This window comes from Cinclus cinclus, chromosome 18 (genome assembly GCF_963662255.1).
Source record: "Cinclus cinclus chromosome 18, bCinCin1.1, whole genome shotgun sequence".
NCBI lineage: Eukaryota > Metazoa > Chordata > Aves > Passeriformes > Cinclidae > Cinclus > Cinclus cinclus.
This window is the reverse complement of record NC_085063.1, coordinates 10734384-10755915: the sequence shown is the minus strand read 5'-3', so window position 1 is coordinate 10755915 and position 21532 is coordinate 10734384. Positions and strand designations below refer to the sequence as shown.

Below are 21532 nucleotides of genomic sequence, written 5' to 3'. Positions count from 1 at the left end.
TTGTTCTCCTGGAAGTAAACAAAAGCTTGCCGGTTTTATGACGTAAACTCAGAGATTCTGGGAGTATAATTACAGCCCAAATGGCCACTTGAACTAGACAAACTTCCACTGAATAAAGACTGCAAAGTGTTGCAAACCAAAGTGCATTTTGTTCCCTTAGATGGTGAGAAAAGAAAGTTAATGTTGTTACAGAAAAGTCTTTATACACTAAATAAAAAAGTTCCCAGAGAAAGACATGTTCTGTGAGAAATTTCTGTGGTACCTCTGTTCACTCCACAATGCCTTGGGGAGTGGTGGACCACCTCAGCTGTCTGCACCACTGTTTGTTAATTTGAAGGCTCATTACACACTAGATGTTTCGTACATCACTATTTCGGCATGCAAGGACAGTTATATTCAGTAGAAAGTTTAACCAGTAGGCAATTTTTTTAAACCTTTGGAAGATCACTGGCAAGCTTATTGTCTAAGCTATTAGCTACCATCTCACTTCTGGAGACTTGGAAGTCCTTCTGTGTTAGAGAAATCACAAGCATATTAAATTTTACACAAGTAATTTGAAGCTACGTACAGCTGAACACAGTTACAAAAGGTTTGATAGTCACTGTAATTATATATGATAAATACACTTTGAGCCCCACTCAGAGAGGAAGGGGTTCCAGTAAAGTTTGCTGCAATTCTAATGAAGCCAAATTAGCTTCAATCAAAAGACAGCTGAAGAGCAAAGATTCAGCTTTGGTTTTGACTACAACCAGCATTTAATACAAGGAACAGGAATTTACATTACTTTACATATTAGATAGCAAGTCCCTGGCCTCAGCATGAGGTCTGGTAGTTTACCAGTCAAACTTAAAATTACAACTTTCTCAGTTGGAATAACCAAGTATCACTTTTGTTCCTTGCAAATGGACCCAGTAACTTGTATCATAATATTGCTTCAGAAAATAAACCCAAGAGCCAATACCACAGAAGGTTCCACATATAATCAAGAATTCATTCCCAACCTGAATACTGTAAAAATAAAGGAAGAAATAGCCAATGGGCAGAGAAGTTATTTGAGCTCTGTGTATTCACTACAGAGCTGCTGGGCACCAGCCAGTAGTGGCTGTTCAGATGTGCAAGACATGCCAGTTTTATGAGGACCATCACAGTGATGCAATGCTTGGAAGAACAGAGAGTAAAAAAAGTAGCATTTTAAATACTGAGCATGCTTTGTTTCATTGGTTTCAGTTGGCAGCAGTAACTCTACCGGCTTCATATTTGCTCAGATAACACCATCTATAATACAGTCATCCTAAAAAAAGGTGCTTATTTCAGGCTATGGAACAGTGAAACAAATAAAACCCCTAAATGAAATATTTGACAGCAAATTGCTCTTAGTCAAGTGCTCATCTTCCACTCAAGAGTGAATTAGGACGGCAGTCACTTCCCAGCTACCTCACTCAACGTGTGGTACTTCATGACAGGTTCTCAAAATGCTTTTCCATCTAAAGTACAATGTGTATTTTGAAGTTATTTATAGTAAATATACCAAAATGGAGTAATTTCAATCTCACTACTTAAGATCATAGAATAGATGCCCTGTATATTATTAGTGCAGATATACTGGAATTGTTTTCCTTGTATGCAAGGCCAATGCAGGTAAAGAATAAATGGCTATACAAATTCAGGATTCCCCACTAAATAACAGAACTAACTTAAAAAGCACTGGTACCAGACCAGCCAGTTTTAGGCACATCTTTAAAAAAATAAAAGTATGCATTTCATAAATGTAAAAATGTAAGAAGGTTCTTAGAAACATCTGAATTTTATGATGCACTGGAATGGAAGTGATGTTCCTTCAGTTTCAAGGAATACAATAAAGGCTTAAAATAAAACAAAAGGAAAAGAACCAATACCATAGTATTCTTCATAAGGAAGAACAGTTTTAGTAAAACCAGGAAGATAAATAAGGAATAATAAGCAGCCATGACAGCTGACTGGTGAATATTTGTGCTTTAAATGTCCAAAAGAAAACAAAAGTTCAGTAACTCTTCTCGTACCATCCCCAGATTTGGCATCTGTGTCCATAGACCTCAACAGTTCCCAACACCCTGCAGCCTTCCCAACGAGCTGAAGCCAGTGGCACCTCCACCACAGCATCCTGGGATGGGATCCCAGCACGGCTGGATGCCAGCTGGGATGGAGCTTTGGTTAAGACTGTTGTGTGAGCCGTCTGTAATGAGGTAAAACTTGGTTTTCTGGGAGATACAGAGCCAGTTCCAAAGCTACGAGTACGGTGAATTCGAAACCGATGAGATCCCTTCTGTTGAATCTGAATCTCTCCTCTAGTTTCTATGACAGTGGTAACAAAACAAAACAAAGGAGGGGGGAAAGAATCAGTTAATCCAGGTGATTTCAAGGCATTGTTAGATTAAGTCAGTGACACACGGCCTGAGCTGTATCTTCAGAATCAAAACCAGCTCATCAGTTCAGCTGTGACACCCACACAACAGTTACTGCTTCTCTGGCAAACCATATGCAAGTGCAAAAATAACTTTACTGTAGGATCAGTAAGACACTAGCCTGTACCAGACAGATAGTTTTAATGAATTAAAAAAAAAAAAACAGAGGAAGAGCCCTAATGAGACGTAAAACTGGCTGAAAGAGCTGGTGTTCCGTGCCACTGAAAACCTTGCATTTAATCTTTGCCTATGAGCTAGGGAGGAGGTTCTGACAACAGCTGGAACGAGGCTCACAGAACTTACATCTATTAGGTGTTTCACTTCGTGTTTCCTGAGGTCACTGCTGATCTTGGCTGCGAGCAGAACACAAGCACCAGCACACAGTTTGCGGTTCTGTTTGTTGAGTTTGCCTTGGAGGACGAGCTTCTCAAAGTAAACATAAGCCATGGAGACAGTCACCGGCTCCAGACTGCACTCCTCACTCAGGTTTCTCATCTCTCTCTTTAAACTGGGAATAGGAGAAAAGACCCCCCCCCAGACATGACAGATTTTATTAAATGCTGTAGAAATACTGCAGCACAGCAACTCAGAGGAGCACATGGGCAAGACTCCTATTTGGAAAACCATGACAAGTATTATCCTAGAGTGGAAAAGCACAGCTGGCAGCAAGCTGGTGTTGATGCACAAACTGATTTCACCTGCCTGACAACAGGCACTGTAGTAGAACAATTTCTCATCTGCCCATAAGCACCAGAGCTTAGCTGCCTCACTGACACACAGGCTATTGCTGTAGGATTCCTTCTGGGCTCCCAAACTGGTTTGGGATTCATATCATAAGAGTGAACCACTCTGACCTACAGAAAACCACATCAGAGCCCTGCAGATGACAGCAGCTGCTGCGTAGAGATCTGTCTAGCACACACCTTGTGTAAGAGCCAGGTGTGAGGGGAGGGCAGCCTGCTTTCCACACTTCCCACAGCCAGCCCTTCACCTCAGCATTTAGCAGGCTTGGAGGTGGATGGCTCCTCTCAGGGCTGCCATCCACACTATACCTGCATGATCTCTGCACAAACACACTGCTCTGAAATGCTGTGAAGAGGAGCGTGCAGGACTCGGGCAGAACAGACTGCCCAAGCAAAGCTTCCCCCAGAGCTGAGCTACACATGGCCCTGGTGACTCAGCAGAATTGTGTTCAAGCTGGCTATTTCAACAGACTCTGATTGCATTAATCTCTCTGTAACACCAGCAAGATTACAGCTCTCTGAAGGTGCAACAGTCCATCTTGGGGAGGAGTGACCAGATGCATTTACTCAAGGATGAGAAATTTGTGTGGACTTCACAAAAAGCTTTTCTTTACCAAGTCTTCCCAGATCTAACACTTTTTATCCTACAATCTTGTTAGAGTCTGTGGTCATCAGTGAGTCTGGTAATTGAAAGGCAAAAATAGCCAGAGGGCCCAGAAAGCCAATCCAGTTGGAGTGGGATTGCACTGCAGCCAAGCAATCAGGTTACAAGTGTTTGTTTCAAAGCTAATGCTACTCCACTGTTAATTGGCTCCTAGTGTTAGTACACCACAGTTGATGAAACAAAACCCTTTAGGTGGAACTTTGAAAACCAACTGTTACCCTTTCTCAGGTAAAGAAAGGGTAACATCCTAAACATTCCAGTACAGGGCTGTCATCCTACAGTCAGCTCCACTGACAACAGGAGATTAGTGTTTAATCATATATGCTATTAATAGATTTAGTATTTGCTCCATACAAGTGCAGCCTCAGACAGTGTGGATGATGTTCTTGCTATTCAAAGCTTATTTCTTACCTCCTAATTTTGCTCAGTGTCAACTTGATATGAGGGAACTTCTCTCTAAACGTTTCATTCATATCCTTTTTAAGGTCTGAGGGTTTCACATACTCTATGACTGTAGTCTGAAAGGCAAGAATCAAAATTTATCATTTGTGAACAGGACTGACAGCCAAACAACTCTTCCAAAAACACTAATGCAAACTTGAGTTTTATTATTCACAATTTAACATTTCTGAAATGTGCCGAAGTTGAATCCCAACTATAGACAAAGTCTTTAAAAAAACAGTAAGCAAATGGTTACAAGAAGTAAATGACAACATGAAGACAGGTGTCAGGTTTGCCCTTGACAAGCTCACTGTACAAACTCAACTGTTTGTACTTTGCCTGATCAATTATCAGAACAACCACTTTTTCTTCCTAGAGGAATTTTTCTTCCTCAAAAATCTCTTTAAAGGAGGATCTGCCAGGGAGTCTGTCCTCTGTTCTGGTATGCCAGTCACTCACCATGTAAGAGGCAAAGATGAGAACACGTTTATGTTTTCCACAGGGCCACTGAGGATCATCCAGAAGATCTGGATCATACTCTGCAGCTTCTCCAGCTTCACTTCCTGAGGGAATGAGGAAAGCACATTGGACCACCAGATAAAGAGCTTTAAATTCCCTGTTTCCTCCATAAAAAGTTTTCAAATGGCAAATGTTAAGTGTTGGCAGATCTTACAGATCAGGCAAACTGCAGCTACAGGCACACATTTGCATTTCATGATGCACCAGTCACAAATTAGAATGATTAAATAAACCACACAAACTCCCCACCACATACACACGTGCACCATTTTAGACTTAGTGCAAAATGAGTTTGCATCTACAAATGTACTCAGAAAGCAACTGCCCAAGACTGGATTCTTTTGCCTGTAGTCTAACAGACAGTAGAGTTGTCAGCTTTGCTCTTTTACACAAGAGAAGGGATTCTTGGCACAAACTCTGGCTTATACATTGTTACTGTGCTAGAAGGCAAGGAGAACCACCTGGATCCACGTACACCAGATGTTTCTTGGTGAGTAATATAAAACTTTACATTCCCAAGGAAAAGCTTTGTGCCTTTTGAATGGCATAAACAGAACTAGGCCAGATATATGGAAGATGTAAGGAGTTTGTGGAAGCCTCAGTCCTAAGGCTCATCACTTGCACTGCACTGATGAGCTGCAGCATCTCCAGCCCAATAACACACTGACCACTTGTGGATGTCTCAGACAAATCTCTGCCTTTTCTGCTGCGTGCATGAGTGATGACAGAGCTGGCTCCTGTCCTTACCAATGTCTGTCCCTGCTGGTATGGTTTTTGCTGTCACAGGTTTGTATCTTGATCCAGGAAGACTCCGTGGAGCACTGGCTCGACAGGGGGGAACAGCACCGTAGGCGTCAGCTTTACGAACAACCAGAGCATTGGTCGGGTACAAGAATTTTGCATAGGACACAACCTGAAAAAACCAGAAAGTTGTAGTGGTTATGGGGGGAAATTTACTGAAAAGCTTATTTCCAGATATCTAAGATTTTCCAAATCAGGGTCATCTTGAGTGTGGATTTGGGAGTGGGGACCTTGGAACTGTGAGACAGGAAGAAGGGAAAAGTTGGCTGAGGTGTGCCTTGTTTCCACAACTTTAAAATGAAGTGCTGTAGAAGATGTGGTGGGATGGCAAAGAAAAGGCGAGAATCACAAGTAAAATTCTGGTATTATAAACTTAACTAAAGCAGTATGAATTTCATCCATATTTCTATCAAAACCTCACTCACATGTTAACTCAAGATAGCAAAGTCAACTCAGTTCTCCAGAAAGAGACAGAAGTGATCACAAGCTTCAGCAGCCTCCTCAGAAGAAGCATTATCACAAGCCACAGTTTCAAACTATAGGTCTAAACTTCCACTGCTCTAAAAGCCACAGCTCACACATAATGGATAGCAAAGCACGGCATAAATTGATTTGTCCCAGCATGAAATGGTCCCAGGGTGAAAAAATAAATGTCCTTACCTTGCCATCAGCACCCAGCTCTACTCCTTCCAGTCCAAGAACCATCTCAGTAGATACTGAAACTCCCCCAGAAGGATGTCGCTGTTTCTGTCCTTCCATTTTCAGATCACTAAATGCAGGTAGGAAAGAGCACTGTCACAAAATGCAAGCCCAGCTTCCCATGTTAAACACCAACCAACACCACCAAGTCAGTTCTGTGTGGAAATGAGCCAACCCCTCACTGCCACCTCCAGGAGAGCATTAGTTTTTAACTACTCTTTTCAAAATGTGGAGATATTCATTAACCCAAGAATCAGATTTCATTTCACTTTTACACAAATCTACCAATCTACCTATTTAAAGTAAACTGGTTTTAATATGATCTTTCTGCACAAGACCATACCATTCTCAACCCTCTAACGCTCCAACACATAACAGCAAACATGATTTACATTACTTGTTTTCCAGGATTAGAAACCTGCCCTTCAAGTGCAAATTTGCAAGCCCTGTGCACAAAAGCCCAAGTTAAGAATGATGCTGCAGATCTCTGTGTCAGCGATGGCAGCACGAGGCTTTGTCACCAATATTCCAATACAAAAAAGTTTTCAAGTGAAGAACTGCCTTGCCAGCTTGCAAGCAGAACAGCACAGTGCTCAGAACTGCTCTGAAATAGCTCCAGTGACCTTGCTGCCTTTCTATTATGTGGGAGAATATTTTCCCATCAACTATTTTTATGGCATGTATTTGCATACAATACAATTCCCACCACTAAGCATCCGTTTCCTTTGTCCATAAGTTAGGGACAGGACAGAAGTGACAACACAATTGTTTTCCCAGAACAGAATTAGTGTTTTCTATGGTATATTTGTAGATAACAGACCTTCACAGAATGGACAAACTTCACAAGGCACTGAAGAAAGATACAGAGAAATCCAGTTTGCAGGTTTTGTTTCTCATAAATAATCATACAAATAATCAAAAATGTAGTCCAAACACTAAGTGCAGCATGAATCAGTCCAAACTGTTTCTGCTTTTCTTAGGTTGCAAATAGTGACATTCACGGCTTAAAGCTGAGAAAGGGAAGAGCATCTTCAATTTATTTAGGTGTAAATTCACTATAAAACCTTGAGGATTTCCACTGAAAGGAAGAGCACCTTTCCCTGAAACTCTCTGTGCTTTTTTGCTGACACCATCACTTGTGGCTCTAAAATCAGTTAATTTCTGACCACTTTATAGAAAACCTACACAGCACTCAATCACATTATCTGTTCAAAGTTGATTTCCCAGGACTGGAGTGCTTTAAAATGTGAATAAACACTGGAAGGAAAGTCTACTTTTTCCACCTTTTTCTCTTGGAGTTTGAATGAACACTTCAACCATGTGGTTTTACTGCTCTGGCAGCAAGTTCTTGCCTTTACACATGAATGGCAGGTTAAATAGGTTCACCTGCTTAAGAACAGGAGACCTACACCAACCACACTCATTTCAGAAGGTCTATTGAAACAACAGAGCAGACATTTCACACAGCAGTTGAAGAGACTCACCTGATCCGTAAGCCCTCCCCGTAAGGTAGGATAGAAAATGCCACACACAGTGTTCGTTTAGCACAGATTAACACTATCCTGTAAGCAGATGGGGAAAGATCAGGACATGAAATTAGATCCAGAAATTACAAAGCAGCTTTTTATGAGATAATAACACAAGGCTCTCCTTATCCTTATCTTGTTCTGGAAGTCATAGATACTGCTATGGATTTAAGGTTTTCAGAAAGCAGCAGAAGAGCAGAGGTTTCACGTTGACCCTGCAGGTCCTTGGGGCTCTCTGTCAAATCTCAAATCATCTTAGGATCTGCCATCACCTTGGGAGCTTCTCAAAGGAGATCGTAGTCCTTAAATATATATCTTTATTTATATAATTTTTACATAAACCTTGTGAAAAGATATAGATAATATTCTGTGTTTATTTATATGAAACCTGACACTTTTTAAAATAATAAACATAAAGGCAGCCTCCCTTTCTCTTCTGCTCAGCAACCCTGAGCCAAGAATTTGGCTAAACCAAGCCATTCTCCTTAAATCCTCCTCAGCTCTGATCTCTCTGTATGCCAGAGATAAGGAAAGTGAGAGAAATAAGAAAAGTGAGAATGACTTAACCTCCTAGATGATGGCAGAATCATCAGTGTATTGCTGCAAAATGTAGCAGATATGAGCACCTACCACCTTTGATACAAGTCTGGATAAAACTAACAAAGCCCCAGAAGCATCTTCTAATTCTCACTGATATTAAATGTCTTACTGTGTGGAACTGGAGGATGCTTCCTATTGCACATAAGTACAGGGGGAACCTTGATCTCCACAAGTTACCTGCTGTTCTTGGTGTCATACTGCCTCATGTTCTTGATGAAGTGCATCTTCTTCAAACTTCTGTGTCTTGGAGACCCAGATATATGCTTGGTTCTGCAACGATAAAAAGAAAAACAAACAAAAAAAGCCAAATATGTTAAGTGTGCTGAGAAAAATTCATGCCAGTTGTATGATCAGATGGCAGCACTAGCATGCAGGACCTCAAATATTGGCGTGGAAGAGGGTGGAGGGAGGAGAGGACTGCATGCAACGAGCTGAGGTTAATGCTGCTTTTGAAAACAAGTACCTTCGTACACTGGCATATTCCACTATGTCTTCTAAAAAGTCTAGAGAGCAGCGCTGGGAGATAAAACGCCTTCTGCAAAATGTACAACACCACGAAGAGTGAACAGTATTAGTTCATGGCCTCCGAGTTTATGAACTGCAACAGATCTATGAGATCTTCAGATGTATGGCAGGCTTTCTGGAGGTTTTGTTTTGTTGCAAGAGGGCTTAACTAAGAGTTTAAAATTCCTTAAAAGGCCAAGAACTTGTCTCCCCCTCTAGGACCCTTGAAATACATATTTATACCAACTTCATCAACAAGACCATTCATTATCTGCCACACAGAAGAATGCCTACCTGTAAGTTAAACACCTAAAAAGCCCCCCAATACTCATTTGGAAAAAATGAGAAAAACCTGACAAGAACGTCAGAAAAAGATCCCCCCATCAAGGCAGGGGAATAAATAATTTTCTATCAATTTAAGTTCAGATACAGGTGTATCTGTATGATGACCAAACATCTGTGTGCATTCTCCATTCACAACAGCTGTCTCCAGCTGCAGGAGTCAGCAGACTGAGAGTCTGTGACTGCAGCTCAATAAAACTGACAGATCTCTCTGAGAAACAATAGAGAGGGTTATTAGAGGAAGCAAAAAGTACTTGGCACCCATGTGAAGTCCCAGAATGGAAGATGCAAGAATAATACTAGGGCTCATGTGAGTTAGTGTAACAGTAATAGGATATTACGTTCAAGAAAAAAAAAATTGACTTTGCCAAAGGAAGATGCATTACTATTGTCCAAGTCAAGCCTTTGTTGGTAGAGATTTACAAATGAATTGTGCAACTCTGACTGAAATTTCCATAGGAACAATGCACTCCACCAACAAAATGCTGACACTACAACTATCAGAGTCTATATTTTCTGCCTTTGTTTAAGCATGCATTGTGCTACACTTTTAGCACAAGCCATGTGTATTCAAGTGACATAGGACCTCAACTAATGGGCAATGCTGCCATGGAAGCCAATGAAGAAGCAGCACATGAGACAAAAGTTGCAGGACTCTGGTTGGACAAGACCAGCTACTGGCAAAAAAAAAAAATAGAAGTCAAACTTCAAGCTGCAGCAGACTCTCAGCTGCACTGTTCAGGCAGTCTTAAAAGGAAGTGAAGCTCAGAACTCAAACAGGTAGGAGGATGAAAAATTAGTGTCCCTTTCTGCAAACACAAGGGAGGCAAACCTTCCCACAGGACTAACACCTTCAGTATTGCTAGAGACTGCCTCCTACAAATCCACAGCCATTAAGGTGCAACTGGAGAACATTCCTGGCACAGTTTCAACACCCTCCACCTGCACTTTGGTTTTAAAATTATTACTGGTTTGCTGCTTTTCAGCAAGAATGGCATAGGAATGTTTAACACTTTCACATTTCCTTGGTTCTCCAGTCTAATCAGGCATTTAAAATTCAACAAAAAACCCTTCATGAAATGAGGAAGTAACTGCAAACCTCCTGGCTCTAATGCAGTTGGTAACATCCACAGTCTTCCTCCCCTCCCAGGGGAGACCTGGCTGGCTGGAGACAGAAAGATGCTGTGTATGGCAAGCAGAGGAAAAACACAGCTAATGCCAGTGGGCACTGGTACAAAAAAAGCACACAGTTCTGTAAAAGGATGCTTGGTGTGAGAAACAGGATGGATTGGGAGAGCAATGGCTAGACCCCCACTCCTAACTCCACGGTGGAGACTTATCCAGGGCGTTACACCTTCTGAATACCCCCTTGTTTTCTCAGTAACAGGGACAAGAGTGACAAACACCTGAACCGAGGGCAGATCTGGAAGTAAAACCCTGCTGCAGCGAAGGGACGATCCCACCCCTTGACTCAAAACCACAATGACTCATCCCCACTCTGCCAACAGGAAACTTCATTTTTAGCTACACTTGTAAATAATTTCTGCCCTCAGCGAAGCTGTCACCTTGGAGGAATCCCTGACACTCAGCCAGACACTCTCCTTCAAATCTCAAAACGGGGTGTATGTAAAGAATTCTCACTAATCCAGAGTCCCTGAAACAGTCTGTAAGACAAATCCAACACTTTACAGCAACAAAGCACCCTCAACATGTTCTGAGTCCCTGGTGCAGTACTTGGAGAATGCAGCAAAATTTGATACTTTTTGAGTAGTCTGCACTTATAGATAGATAGACAGATAGCTATGCACACAACACATATTTTGTTGTTAGTTTGAGTGCTCTTCTCACGCAGCCAACTCACACTTGCTCAACAGGCCACACTGGGTCACTTCAGTGACTGCTAACTTGGGTGACAAAAAAAGTCAAGTCACCTATCCTAAAGCTAAGCAGCTTCACCTAGGATAACACTTCTTGGTATTGTCCATGGAATTTGAAGGATTTTAAGTGGTTTATACAGTGTTTATTGCTGAAAGCAACCTAAATACTAAGAATACCAACATCTCTACATATGGTGAGTTATAAAGCCTTACCCATGTGTGACCTGGCAATTAGAAAATGAAATACCCAATATTAAAATATTCATGGGTTCAATGGAGCAGGCTGTAATTCCAACAGAAAGTTCAAACATATCTGTTTGCCAGCACCAGCCATTGCTCTGACAAGCTATAGAGGGTTTGGGTGCTTGTATGTCCCTGACCAGGAACTCATTTTTGGGTACTTCCCAGCCTTTTATTTCAGGAGCCAATAAAGGCCAAAGCAGGACACTCCCAGAGCATTAAAAACAGCAACTGAGTTTATAGAGCCAGAACCTCGAGGGGACTCATCAAGAGCAAAAACACACAGAGCATATGCCCAGAGATAAGGGGCTATCAAGTAGAGGAATTCTGGATTACGCCTTGGCTCCTTATCTCCATGTGCACACACAGGCTCACACAATCCAACACTGCTGCCAAATCCCCAACCAGCTAAACACGCACTCTAAAAAAGCCCACAAAAAACACTTGTGCTGAGAAAAAAACTCAACAAATTGTCTTCAGAGCTACGTTTTGACTCTTGCCCTGGGAAGTGGTAGCCAGCCCACACTGTTTACTATTTCTGATGGATCTCCCACTGAGGAAACTCAATGTTTGAGTGCTTGCAGCTTTAGAGTAGTCCTCTTCTGGTCCTGCCAGGGTCCCACTGAAACCCTCTGCAGAGGCTGGACATGGGATAAGCAGCAGTGGGATCCCCAGCCCTGAGCCTGACACAGCTCTTAAGTGTTCCCAGCAGGACAGGACACAGCTAAGAGCAATCTATGTATAGCAATGATAATCCCTACATGTCCTGTTTCATGAATGGAAAGAAGAAAGCTTGTTAAGTCACTGCTCCAGATTAGAGAACACTGACCTTTCTGCTGGCTTGCCAAGAGTTTTCTCCCTCTTCCCACCCACACTGGGCTACCTGCAGCCACCCAGGAGGACAAGGGTAAAGCTTTGGGGTGTTCCTGCAGTTGGAAGTGTGCAAGCTGACCATTCTTCAGCAGGTACTGAATGCAAGAGACGCTGACCCTGTGCTGTCAGATGTGGCTCCAAGCACAGACAACCCTCATCCACTCCTGCTCCACTAACAGTGCTCTAGGCACTCCCCACTCACAGGTTCTGCAACAAACAGCCCTCACGAACCTCATTTTAACCTCTTAAAGCTAGGCCTTAACTCCCAGTACTGGGCCTGACAGTGGCCAGTGGTCTTTATTAAGCCTGTGTGCAGCTGCCATTTGGCCACTTTGAAGCTTCTCTCCCTTTTGCCCTTCTGGTCCCTGCATTTCTGCCACAGCAGGTGCACAGACCAGCTCGCCTCCTGAAAGGTGAAACTGGAAGTTTCTAAAACCTCACAGTGTCTCTCCCCCATCCTGATTAACCCCCATCCCTCTCAGGCACAGGGCTGCACTCTGAGCCCACCACACAGCCAGAGTTCAACCAGCACAGCACCCCAAGTTCATCTTACACTGGGATCTCTTGTTCTCATCACCTCCAGATCACCAAGCCCTGCAACAGGAGCATTCAAAGATGCTGCCAAAGCTGGACATGGCCCAAGCCCCCCTCCAAGGGGTCCAGCAGTGCTGATTTGTTTCCAATGGAGCTGCATCCATAGCCCAGCTGATGCTGCATGCACACACAGCCACACACCCCAGGCACTGGGCTAAAATTAGCAGCAGGCCAATATCCTCTGTTGCTCTTTAGCCATCCGTACTGCTAATAGATGAGTGGAATGGGGGAGGTCAAGGATTTTTAATTACTGTGCAAAATTAGGGCCTAATAGAATTTGGTTTCCTGTTTCTCACTTGAGTTTTATTTTAATATGATGTCCCTTTGTGATGTCCTTTACAGGCCTCTGTATGATCCCATCTGCCAAGAGGCTGAGTTATTAATATAACAAGGACAAAAAATAATTTATTGGCCTTTGGAAGCACTAGCTTAGAAACAACTGTCAAAGGTAATTTGCACAAGAAATCCAGATCCCAAATCCTGTTTACAACAGGAAGATATACCTGTCAGCTTTGTTTTTCCAAGACTTATTTTAAAGATTAAGCTGTATTGTTTTTATTCCTTACGGGCAAGACAACAAACACATAGGAATTGTGCTTGGGCTTCACTAGGTAAAATGCAGGCATTGGAGGGATTACAAAAGCTACTCCTCATATTTAAGATTACTTTTTAGCAGCTGCCATTTCTTTTGCAGCCCAGGAGACATTCACTGAGTTCAGGCTTGCATCCCAGAGTGTGTGAGTGGGAGCATCCCTGTTCTGCTATCAGTGCCCTGTGCCTCACCACCCTCGGCGCTCACACTAATGAGTTTCCTGCTCAAAAGCAGATTTGAGTACAGCTCACTGGTAGCAACAAGTTTTCAGTAATTAAAGCCAAAAGAAGCCTGAGACTGCATTTACACTGAATCACATCAAAACCACATCTTTGGTAAAACAAATGACTTCATGAAGGATCTGTGCCATGAAGTGCCCAGCACCGAGCAGGCCATTTTCATGGGTGGATGATTTCAGCTCAGATGTTCCTCGAGAGGCAGTGGCAGAGAAGAAAGACACTTTGCATCACCAACAGTAAGTGTACAGCTCAGTGCTGCTTCTTCACAAAGTCAGCTACTTGCTGCTTTATGGCACCACAGACGTGCATTTGGATTGCAGGCCACCATCCCAGGAGCTCTTTCTGACATTTAAGTACCAGCCTGTCAGAGAATAAACACAAATCTCACAGCAGGGCTAGTTTAACTTATTCATCCAGTAGTCTTAATTTTAAAGGGTAAACTGAAATCAACCACATGAGTACGAAAAGTACTTTTAGGCTACAGAGCAGGCCCCTCTGTGAGAGCCCAGGATGAAGGAGGAAGCCTAATTCCTTTACCTTTGTGTTCCTACTCAAGGTTTGTTTGCAAAATTGAAAGGGCACCAGGGGCTTTCCCGCTGGTCCCAAACAGCCAGAAGAAAATCCTGCACTCCTCCTACACCAGTAAAGCCACATGCAAGGGAAGAATGTGTCACAAAGCCTGTGGAACAGATGAGAATGAACAGAAATGAAGTATAATTTGAATGAAGGTGGAGGCTGAGTAAGTGGGAAGCTCACTAAGCCTGGAGAGTTTTAAATACTAACAAGGAAAGAAATTAGATAATCTTCACAGCAGCTGCTACTTCATTGCTGATTCACAACCACATATGATTAAGACCAAATAGAGAATGAGCTTTATATTCATTGAGTTTCATAAATCACATTGTTTTGGTGCTCAGAGTGTTTAGACAATGCAAGCAGAAAATAATGCCTTCCAGTAAGTATTGTGAAAGCCCAGCTGTTGCAACAGAACCACCAAACCAGATGTAAGGTTTGCTGTGCCCACGGCCCTCGCCTAAAGCTCACTCCTAAAATCCCTGCTGCTTCTCTCAAAGCAGACTGCATGTGCTGGCCAGAACACCACCAGCATTTCTTCAAATTTCTCCCAGTTTCTGGAGGTGTTTGTAGTCCACCAACCAGGCTGGCCCCTGTCCTTTGTGCTCTGCTTACTCAGCACTGAACAACTGCTGACCAAAAGAGGCACGTGAAATGCAAAGTGTGTCCTTGATGACACTTGTGGGCATTATGCTAGAAATATTCATGCACTTCACTGAGAGATGATGCTGACATTTCATCATGTGCCTTGCTAAATAAAAGCCTTCAGCACAATAAACTCCCAAACTGAAAAATAAAGGAAGAAGGAAAAAGAAAAAAGAGAGAAGCTCTTAACTGGCAAGGAGGGAATCAAACTGGTCACTGGAGGAAACCAAATCAAAGCAAGTTTAGAGAGAGATCCCACAGTGTTTCTATGGGCACCTGGTTTTCCCCATTGCATCAGTCATCCCCTTCAATGCACAGTCAAGAGGTTGTAGCTTCACCAGGGCAAAGTTTTATGCTTAAACTGCAGCAACCACAACAGAACAAATGCAAATCTGTCCTTGCTGTTGAGCAAGCAGCCCTGACCAGCAGCAGTTCAGCCCATGCCATGGGGACTCCAAAATTAATCAGCTACCCAGCTCTGAGGCAGGTCTTGGGTACCACCACCTAAGCAAGGGCTGGCACAAGAGGAACATTCCCTGGAGAAGAGCTCCCAGGACCACAGCCACAGCACCTGGGACAGCTGACAGCAAGCTCTGAGTTTTAAGGGCTTGGTATGTCTTGTGAAACAGAGGGCCAGATGAAGGTTCATCCTTTAATACCTTTTCAGGGAATAGGTAAATTCCTATTACTAGGTTACAGTAATTCCAGGTGAAGTCCAATTACAGTAGGTTAAATACACAACAGCTATAAACCAAAGGTCAGGAGTCTGGAGCTCTGTCTGAAGAACTGGGTTGGCTGAGTGGCTTTAGCTGAGCACCCTCCATCTGCAGTCACCTGCTCTATCAACAGTACTTTGTGCTCACTGAAGAGCCCAAATTTCATTGTGCATGTTTAAAACTCCAACTACAGAACCAGACACCTTCAGAACAACCTTCAAAAGAAGGCTCAAAAATATCTTCAAGCTTCCTCAGCCTGACAGCCTCACAGCTTTAACTGGCTGACAGACGGAAAACAGGAGAACGCAGTATTTAATATACTATGTATTTGATATACTACATATAAATAAATAATTACTTTTAATATATTATACTGTAACACTCCTACAGGACTCGCTCACTGGAGGGCTGAATGGGATTCCCAAAATTAAGTTATTCTGTTTTTCATGTTCAATTTAGTAGCATTTTCATTCTTGGCTGATGAATCCTTGACTTAAAGTAAGACAACATCATTCTGACCACCCCCATCACCTCCTGCAGAGAGGAGCTTTGAGCTGGAATCATAAAACCTGCAGCATCCCAAAATCCACTGCCAGGCCTCCTGCATCATCACTGAAAAGCTACAGAGTCCATCCACAGGTAAAACCAGCTGCAAGTACAGTTAATTGTGCACAGACTACTCCTGCCTAAAGAGCAAAGACACTTTAAAGCCTCTGGACTATCTAAATTGAAGAGGTCAAATAACCGTGGTGTTGGAAGTGTCTCGGATTGCCTGACCCAGACCTATTCACAGGAGTGCACAGGATACAAGGACTTGGATGCTCTGATCTCCAAGTTTCATGCCAGGCATACAGCTTACTACTTCTGCTTAATATACCTGGCAGAGAAGGTCTACAGGCAGCTATAAAACTGTTAATATTGGACACATGTAATTCACCTGCATGTGAGAGAAATCTGCTGAAGCAACCTGGGGAGGAGACTGCATCCTTAACATTTCAGCTGACTTTTAAATGAAGTTCAGATTTAAAATATGCTCATTTTCAGCCTCAAGCAGCACTTCCCAGTCTACTGTTCACCTCTGAAAGGTCAAAGCCTGCCATCTTTGAAAGAGCTTGCTGCTTTCTGAAAAGCACCATGTGCCCAACTTATTCCAAATTAGGTTGCAAGTTTAAACTAAGACTTTTTATCTCATCCATCTCAACAATATCTGTTTATTAGCAGAGGAGTTTTAATAAAAATATTTATATTTCTTGAAATGACACCAGAAGCTAAACTGACAGTAGGACAAAACACATTAAGCACCCTAAGTATAAATTCCTGATGAAGCATTTCTGCTGTTCCACCCTCTGAACTAATCTGATCACACCTATGTCAGCAATCTAGCATCCAATTAACACTCAAAAGCAGAGCAGGTCCAAAGTGTAGCTGTTATCATCTACTGTTTAAACTCCCACTTTCAAAATGACCTAAATTTGCTGATAAATCAGAAATGACTGAGCTATCACAAACACTCAGTTCAGCTCCCTGACCACTGAACTCCAAGGACATTAAAGCATCAGTCACAAATAATTTAGTCTCTGTGTTTATTCTTAGGCCCAGCAAAATGCAGCAAATTATGGCAAAACCAGCTGCTTTTACATTACACTATAATGAAACCTCAGAAGCACAACAAGCATTGACATTCAGGGGTGTTGTTTCCATTTCCCTGCTTTCATAACCTGGCTATTTCCAGGGCTCTCTGCTATCAGTGCTTCCCAGAAAGCTCTGCCAGTTTTAGACCCAGCTGCAGAAATTCATTACAAATCTGTGAATGCCGATCTGTTCCCTGTTTGCTGCCTCCCTCCACTGCTTTCAGTGAGGCTCGTTCTTTGAAAGAACAAAAGAACAGAGCAAGATGGAAAAGGAGAAGGGAAGAGGGATGACAAGCAGATCAGGCAAGCTGGTACAACACAACATTGTAATTTAAAATCCGGTAAACAGAAGATTCCTTAGGAAAATGGAAGTGGAAGGTTAAAGTCATTAAGTTTATAATGCTCAGCCACAACAAAACTGAGCATCCAGATTTGAACGGTGCCTCCTCTGCTAAGTTTCCATCCCAAAGGACCTGACAGCTTTGGAGGAATTCCAGGTTACATCAGGTGAGCAGATCTCTCATTCCCTGGGCTGTACTGCAGATCCTGCCTGTTACTGATAAATAACTAACCCCCAACTGGAGCAGAGGTGCTGTCATGCCCTGCCCTGAGCCACACTGGCCGGTATCAACCTCTCAATCAAGTCAGACAAGATCAAGTTTTGTAATAAAACTCTGCCCGATGATACTGTCAGTAGATAGAGATACTGATAGCAGATAGAGATCTCCAAGGATCAAGGCAAGCCCCAGCAGGATGAAATTCCCACACATGGCACAAGACTGGTCACTGAACACAGAGTTGAGACCGGAGAGCCTGCAGCCAGTGATCCTCATGCATCTGAAGAAAATTCAAAGCAGCTCTTGACAGTGACTCAAAAAGGACTCTGAAGATAACAGCTGCCTAAAGTGGGCACCAAGAATTAAAAGTCCAGGATGGCAGCGCAGATTCCACCTCCTCCTTCACTCACCTGTACCTCTGCATTGATGCAGGGAGTTGATGAGCTGGAATAGCAACACTGCTGCATGGCAAAACAATTTGGAGATTCTCAAGTCCCAATAAAAGAAGATCCCCTTTGTAATTGCTGACTTTGGAATTGTAGTTTGCAAACCTCTCACCCAACACAGAAGGGGAAGGAGTAAAAACACCACTGTCCTGAAGGACATTCCTCCCGCAATTCCCTCCATCATTCCTCATGTATTTGCAACAAGAGATGACTCTGCTCAGTGGGCATGGAGAGATATTCTGTCACAGACCAAAGCATGAAACTGTCCAGTGAAATACAAAGTGGTTAAGCTCCTCACCCTGTAAGCTGACAGTGAAACTGTCATTATAGAGGGATACTTCACTTCCACTTCACCCACTCCTGTGCCCAATGTGACTGGGATGAGGTACATTGGGTCTAACACATCTCCACAGGCAGCCCAAAACTGTCCTTTTGTCAGAACATGTGTGTGTCCATGTAAAGATGTGGATCTTCTTCTACCTGATGGTTTCTGCGGATACTCTTTTTCTTTCAAGATGAAAACCAGATGAACTCCAAAATCACTCCAAATCACCCTCACAAGTAGTATGCAAACTGATCAATAAAATATACCCTTCCAGGCAAATCTTCCAAGCAAAAAAATCATGGTTTATTTTGCCATTACTCAGACAGAAGCCTTTTGATTCCCTTGACTGCCTCTTGCATTTCTCTCTACCTTTTATTTCTGATTCATCATTCTTTTCAGCCAGATTGATTAGAATTACTGTAGCGGAACAGCTCAAACCTGATGCCAGAGAAAGAGGCAGGAAAGACATTAAATGAGAAGATCCTAGGAATATTTTCTTAGCGTCCTATTGACTTGGCATGGGATGGATCATCACTCCTGAACTCCATACGCACAGGCACACCAAAAGCCATATCCACAAAGGGAACTGTGCTTTAAAACTCTTAATGCAAAACTCGCCCTCGAGAGCTTTGCCTACAGTATTAAAGCGATGAAATTAAGTCACACAGCACCTCCTGTGCTGGCTTTTGTGGACCAGGAGTAGGGACTGTTCCACAGCAACACCCTCACTCCAGGCTCTTCTGCTCAACAAGAGGTACACAACTGCACAATACAGGGCACCCAGCCTGCAGCAACAGCTTTAATTTCTCCAGCAAACAAGGAGGGAAACGTCTCTTCCATGACAAGAAAAGCCATGAGTGGTAAATAATAATAAGAGGAAAACACCCCAGGAGGGGCAACACATAAGGACCTCCCCCCACATCGCTGACAAACAGCTATTTCTCTTCAAATTCACCTGAACCCCCAAGCTGGGGATACACAGGACATCTCCACTGTGACAATGCAAACTGAATGGGGATACCCATCAACTGCATTAGCAAGCTCCCCAGCTTTAAAGAACTGACAACATCTCTATTTCAGCTCAGCAACAAAGCTCTCGAAGCCACTGTAAAGACCACGGAGACTTAAAGCCTTTGATACTGCTGCCTATCTGCGGGCTCAGAGGGCCAGCTCACTTTACAGAGCTGTTTATGCAAAAAACGGCCTGAAAAGAGTTCTTTCACAGCTCGAATCCCCAAGATCTGAGCACGAACTTGCCTTCCAGTCGATTAGAAAACCAACACTTTCAGCCAGACAGAAGTGCCTTAGAAATGCAATGGTAATCCTACTCTGAAGGCCAGAGCATCCTCCCCCGAGGCTGACTCCAAGCTCCCTGTGCACAAGCATTCATTAATGCACAGTTGCAGAGACAAGCAGCACAGAGCAGGAGAAGGCACACCAGCAGTGGTACCGGCGCACGGAGGAAGCGTCCTGCCTAGCAGTGACCCTGACAGCTTCGTCTGGAAACAGAGAAATGCAGAAACTGGGCTGGGAAAAAGCAGAAGGCAGGGTTCAGGGTACCGCAGACCTGCAGGCAGAGCCTCAGCGAGAGATCCCCTCCGCAGAACCCCCTCATCCACCGCTGCGCCGGCCGGAGCATCCTCCGCGTACTCGGGCCCGAGCGGCGCTGCCGAGGCGGCGCTCCCCGGCCGGATCCCCGCGCACCTCTGGCCGGGCCAGGTGCTCCCTCCCGGGGCCACCGCGGGGCCGGCGCCGCCTCCCACGGCCGTTCACCCCAGGGGCACCGGTTTCCCATGCCCCGCTCCCCCCTCCCGCAGCCGCCGGCCGGCCGAGGGCCCTGGGAAAGTCCAGCTCTTCCCAGGCCCGCGGGGGGTCCCGGCGCTTCCCACGCCCCGCGGGGTCAGCGCGGCGGGGGCGGGGGGTGTGGGCTGGCCCGGCGAGCCCCGTCCCCCTCACTCACCTCTGCCGCTGCGCCTCCAGCGCGAAGCCGCCGCCCGCCGCGCTCTGCGTGGGGCTCAGCAGCCCCGGGGCGCCCGGCTTGGCCGCCAGCATCCCCGGCAGGGCGGGCGGCGCCGGGGGCGGCGGGCACAGCGGGCCGCCCAGCAGCAGCTGCGGCAGGAAGATGCCCCCGCGGGCGGGGTCCGCATCCCCCTTGGCTCCGGCGGCGGCGAGCGCGGGCACGCCGGGCAGCAGCAGGGCGGGAGGCGGCTGGCATACGGGCGGCGGGGGCAGCAGGCGCGGGGGGGCTCCGGCCGGCTCCGCCGCCGCCGCCTCCTCCCCGTCGCCCGGGCCGGCGGGCAGCGGCGGCTTCTCGGCGGGCGGACAGGGCGGCCGCCCGTCCAGGGAGATGTTGTTGAGGAAGAAGAGGGCGGCCTGCCGCCGCCGGGAGTCGCCCCGCTTGCGCGGCGGCGGCTGCTCGCGGGGCGGGCGGGGAGGCGGGGAGCCGCACGCCGCGGCCGCAGCCATTCTCCGAATGAGCCGCGGCCGCCCGGGCGGGGCGGCTGGAGCGCAGCGCGGCCGGCGGCTCGCGCTCCCATTGGCTGCGTCGCGCTCGAATGCAAATGAGCCCGGCTGCGGCCCCGCGCCCATTGGCTGCCCCGAGCGAGGCCCCGCCCCCGGGCCGCGGGGCCGTGCCGGGTCCTGGCGCCGCCGGCGGGGGCAGCGCCGGGAGCCCCGCGGGGCTGGGGCGGCCGCGGCGCCCCCGAGCCTGCCCGGCCTGGCCCTTTCCTCCCTCGGCGACTTCCCTGCTTAGCTGCCCCGAGCCCACCGTGTCCCCACGCAAACACCCCCTCTATCCGCGCACGATCACCCACCGGGTCTCTTTGTGTTACTTTTTAAAAACTTCTCCACCCAAACCGTCAGTAGCTCTGGTGGCCGCCTGTTCCCCAGAGGTGCTGGCCTTCCTGGAGGCAGGAGGACGCATCTGGTAAACCCATCGCAGGCG

General features: G+C 45.3%; 1 protein-coding gene across 1 annotated transcript; it reads right to left on the bottom strand.

The window, feature by feature from the left end:
* Positions 1–1897: 1897 nt before the first annotated feature.
* CABLES2 (Cdk5 and Abl enzyme substrate 2) lies at positions 1898–21054 on the bottom strand. Its single transcript, XM_062505313.1, has 9 exons — positions 20549–21054; positions 8612–8704; positions 7793–7870; positions 6270–6378; positions 5556–5721; positions 4749–4852; positions 4260–4366; positions 2745–2949; positions 1898–2331 (listed from the first exon to the last, which is right to left on the bottom strand). The coding sequence occupies exons 1-9, from the start codon at positions 21052–21054 to the stop codon at positions 2191–2193; spliced, it is 1509 nt and encodes a 502-aa protein (XP_062361297.1). The 3' UTR covers positions 1898–2190.
* Positions 21055–21532: the final 478 nt, after the last annotated feature.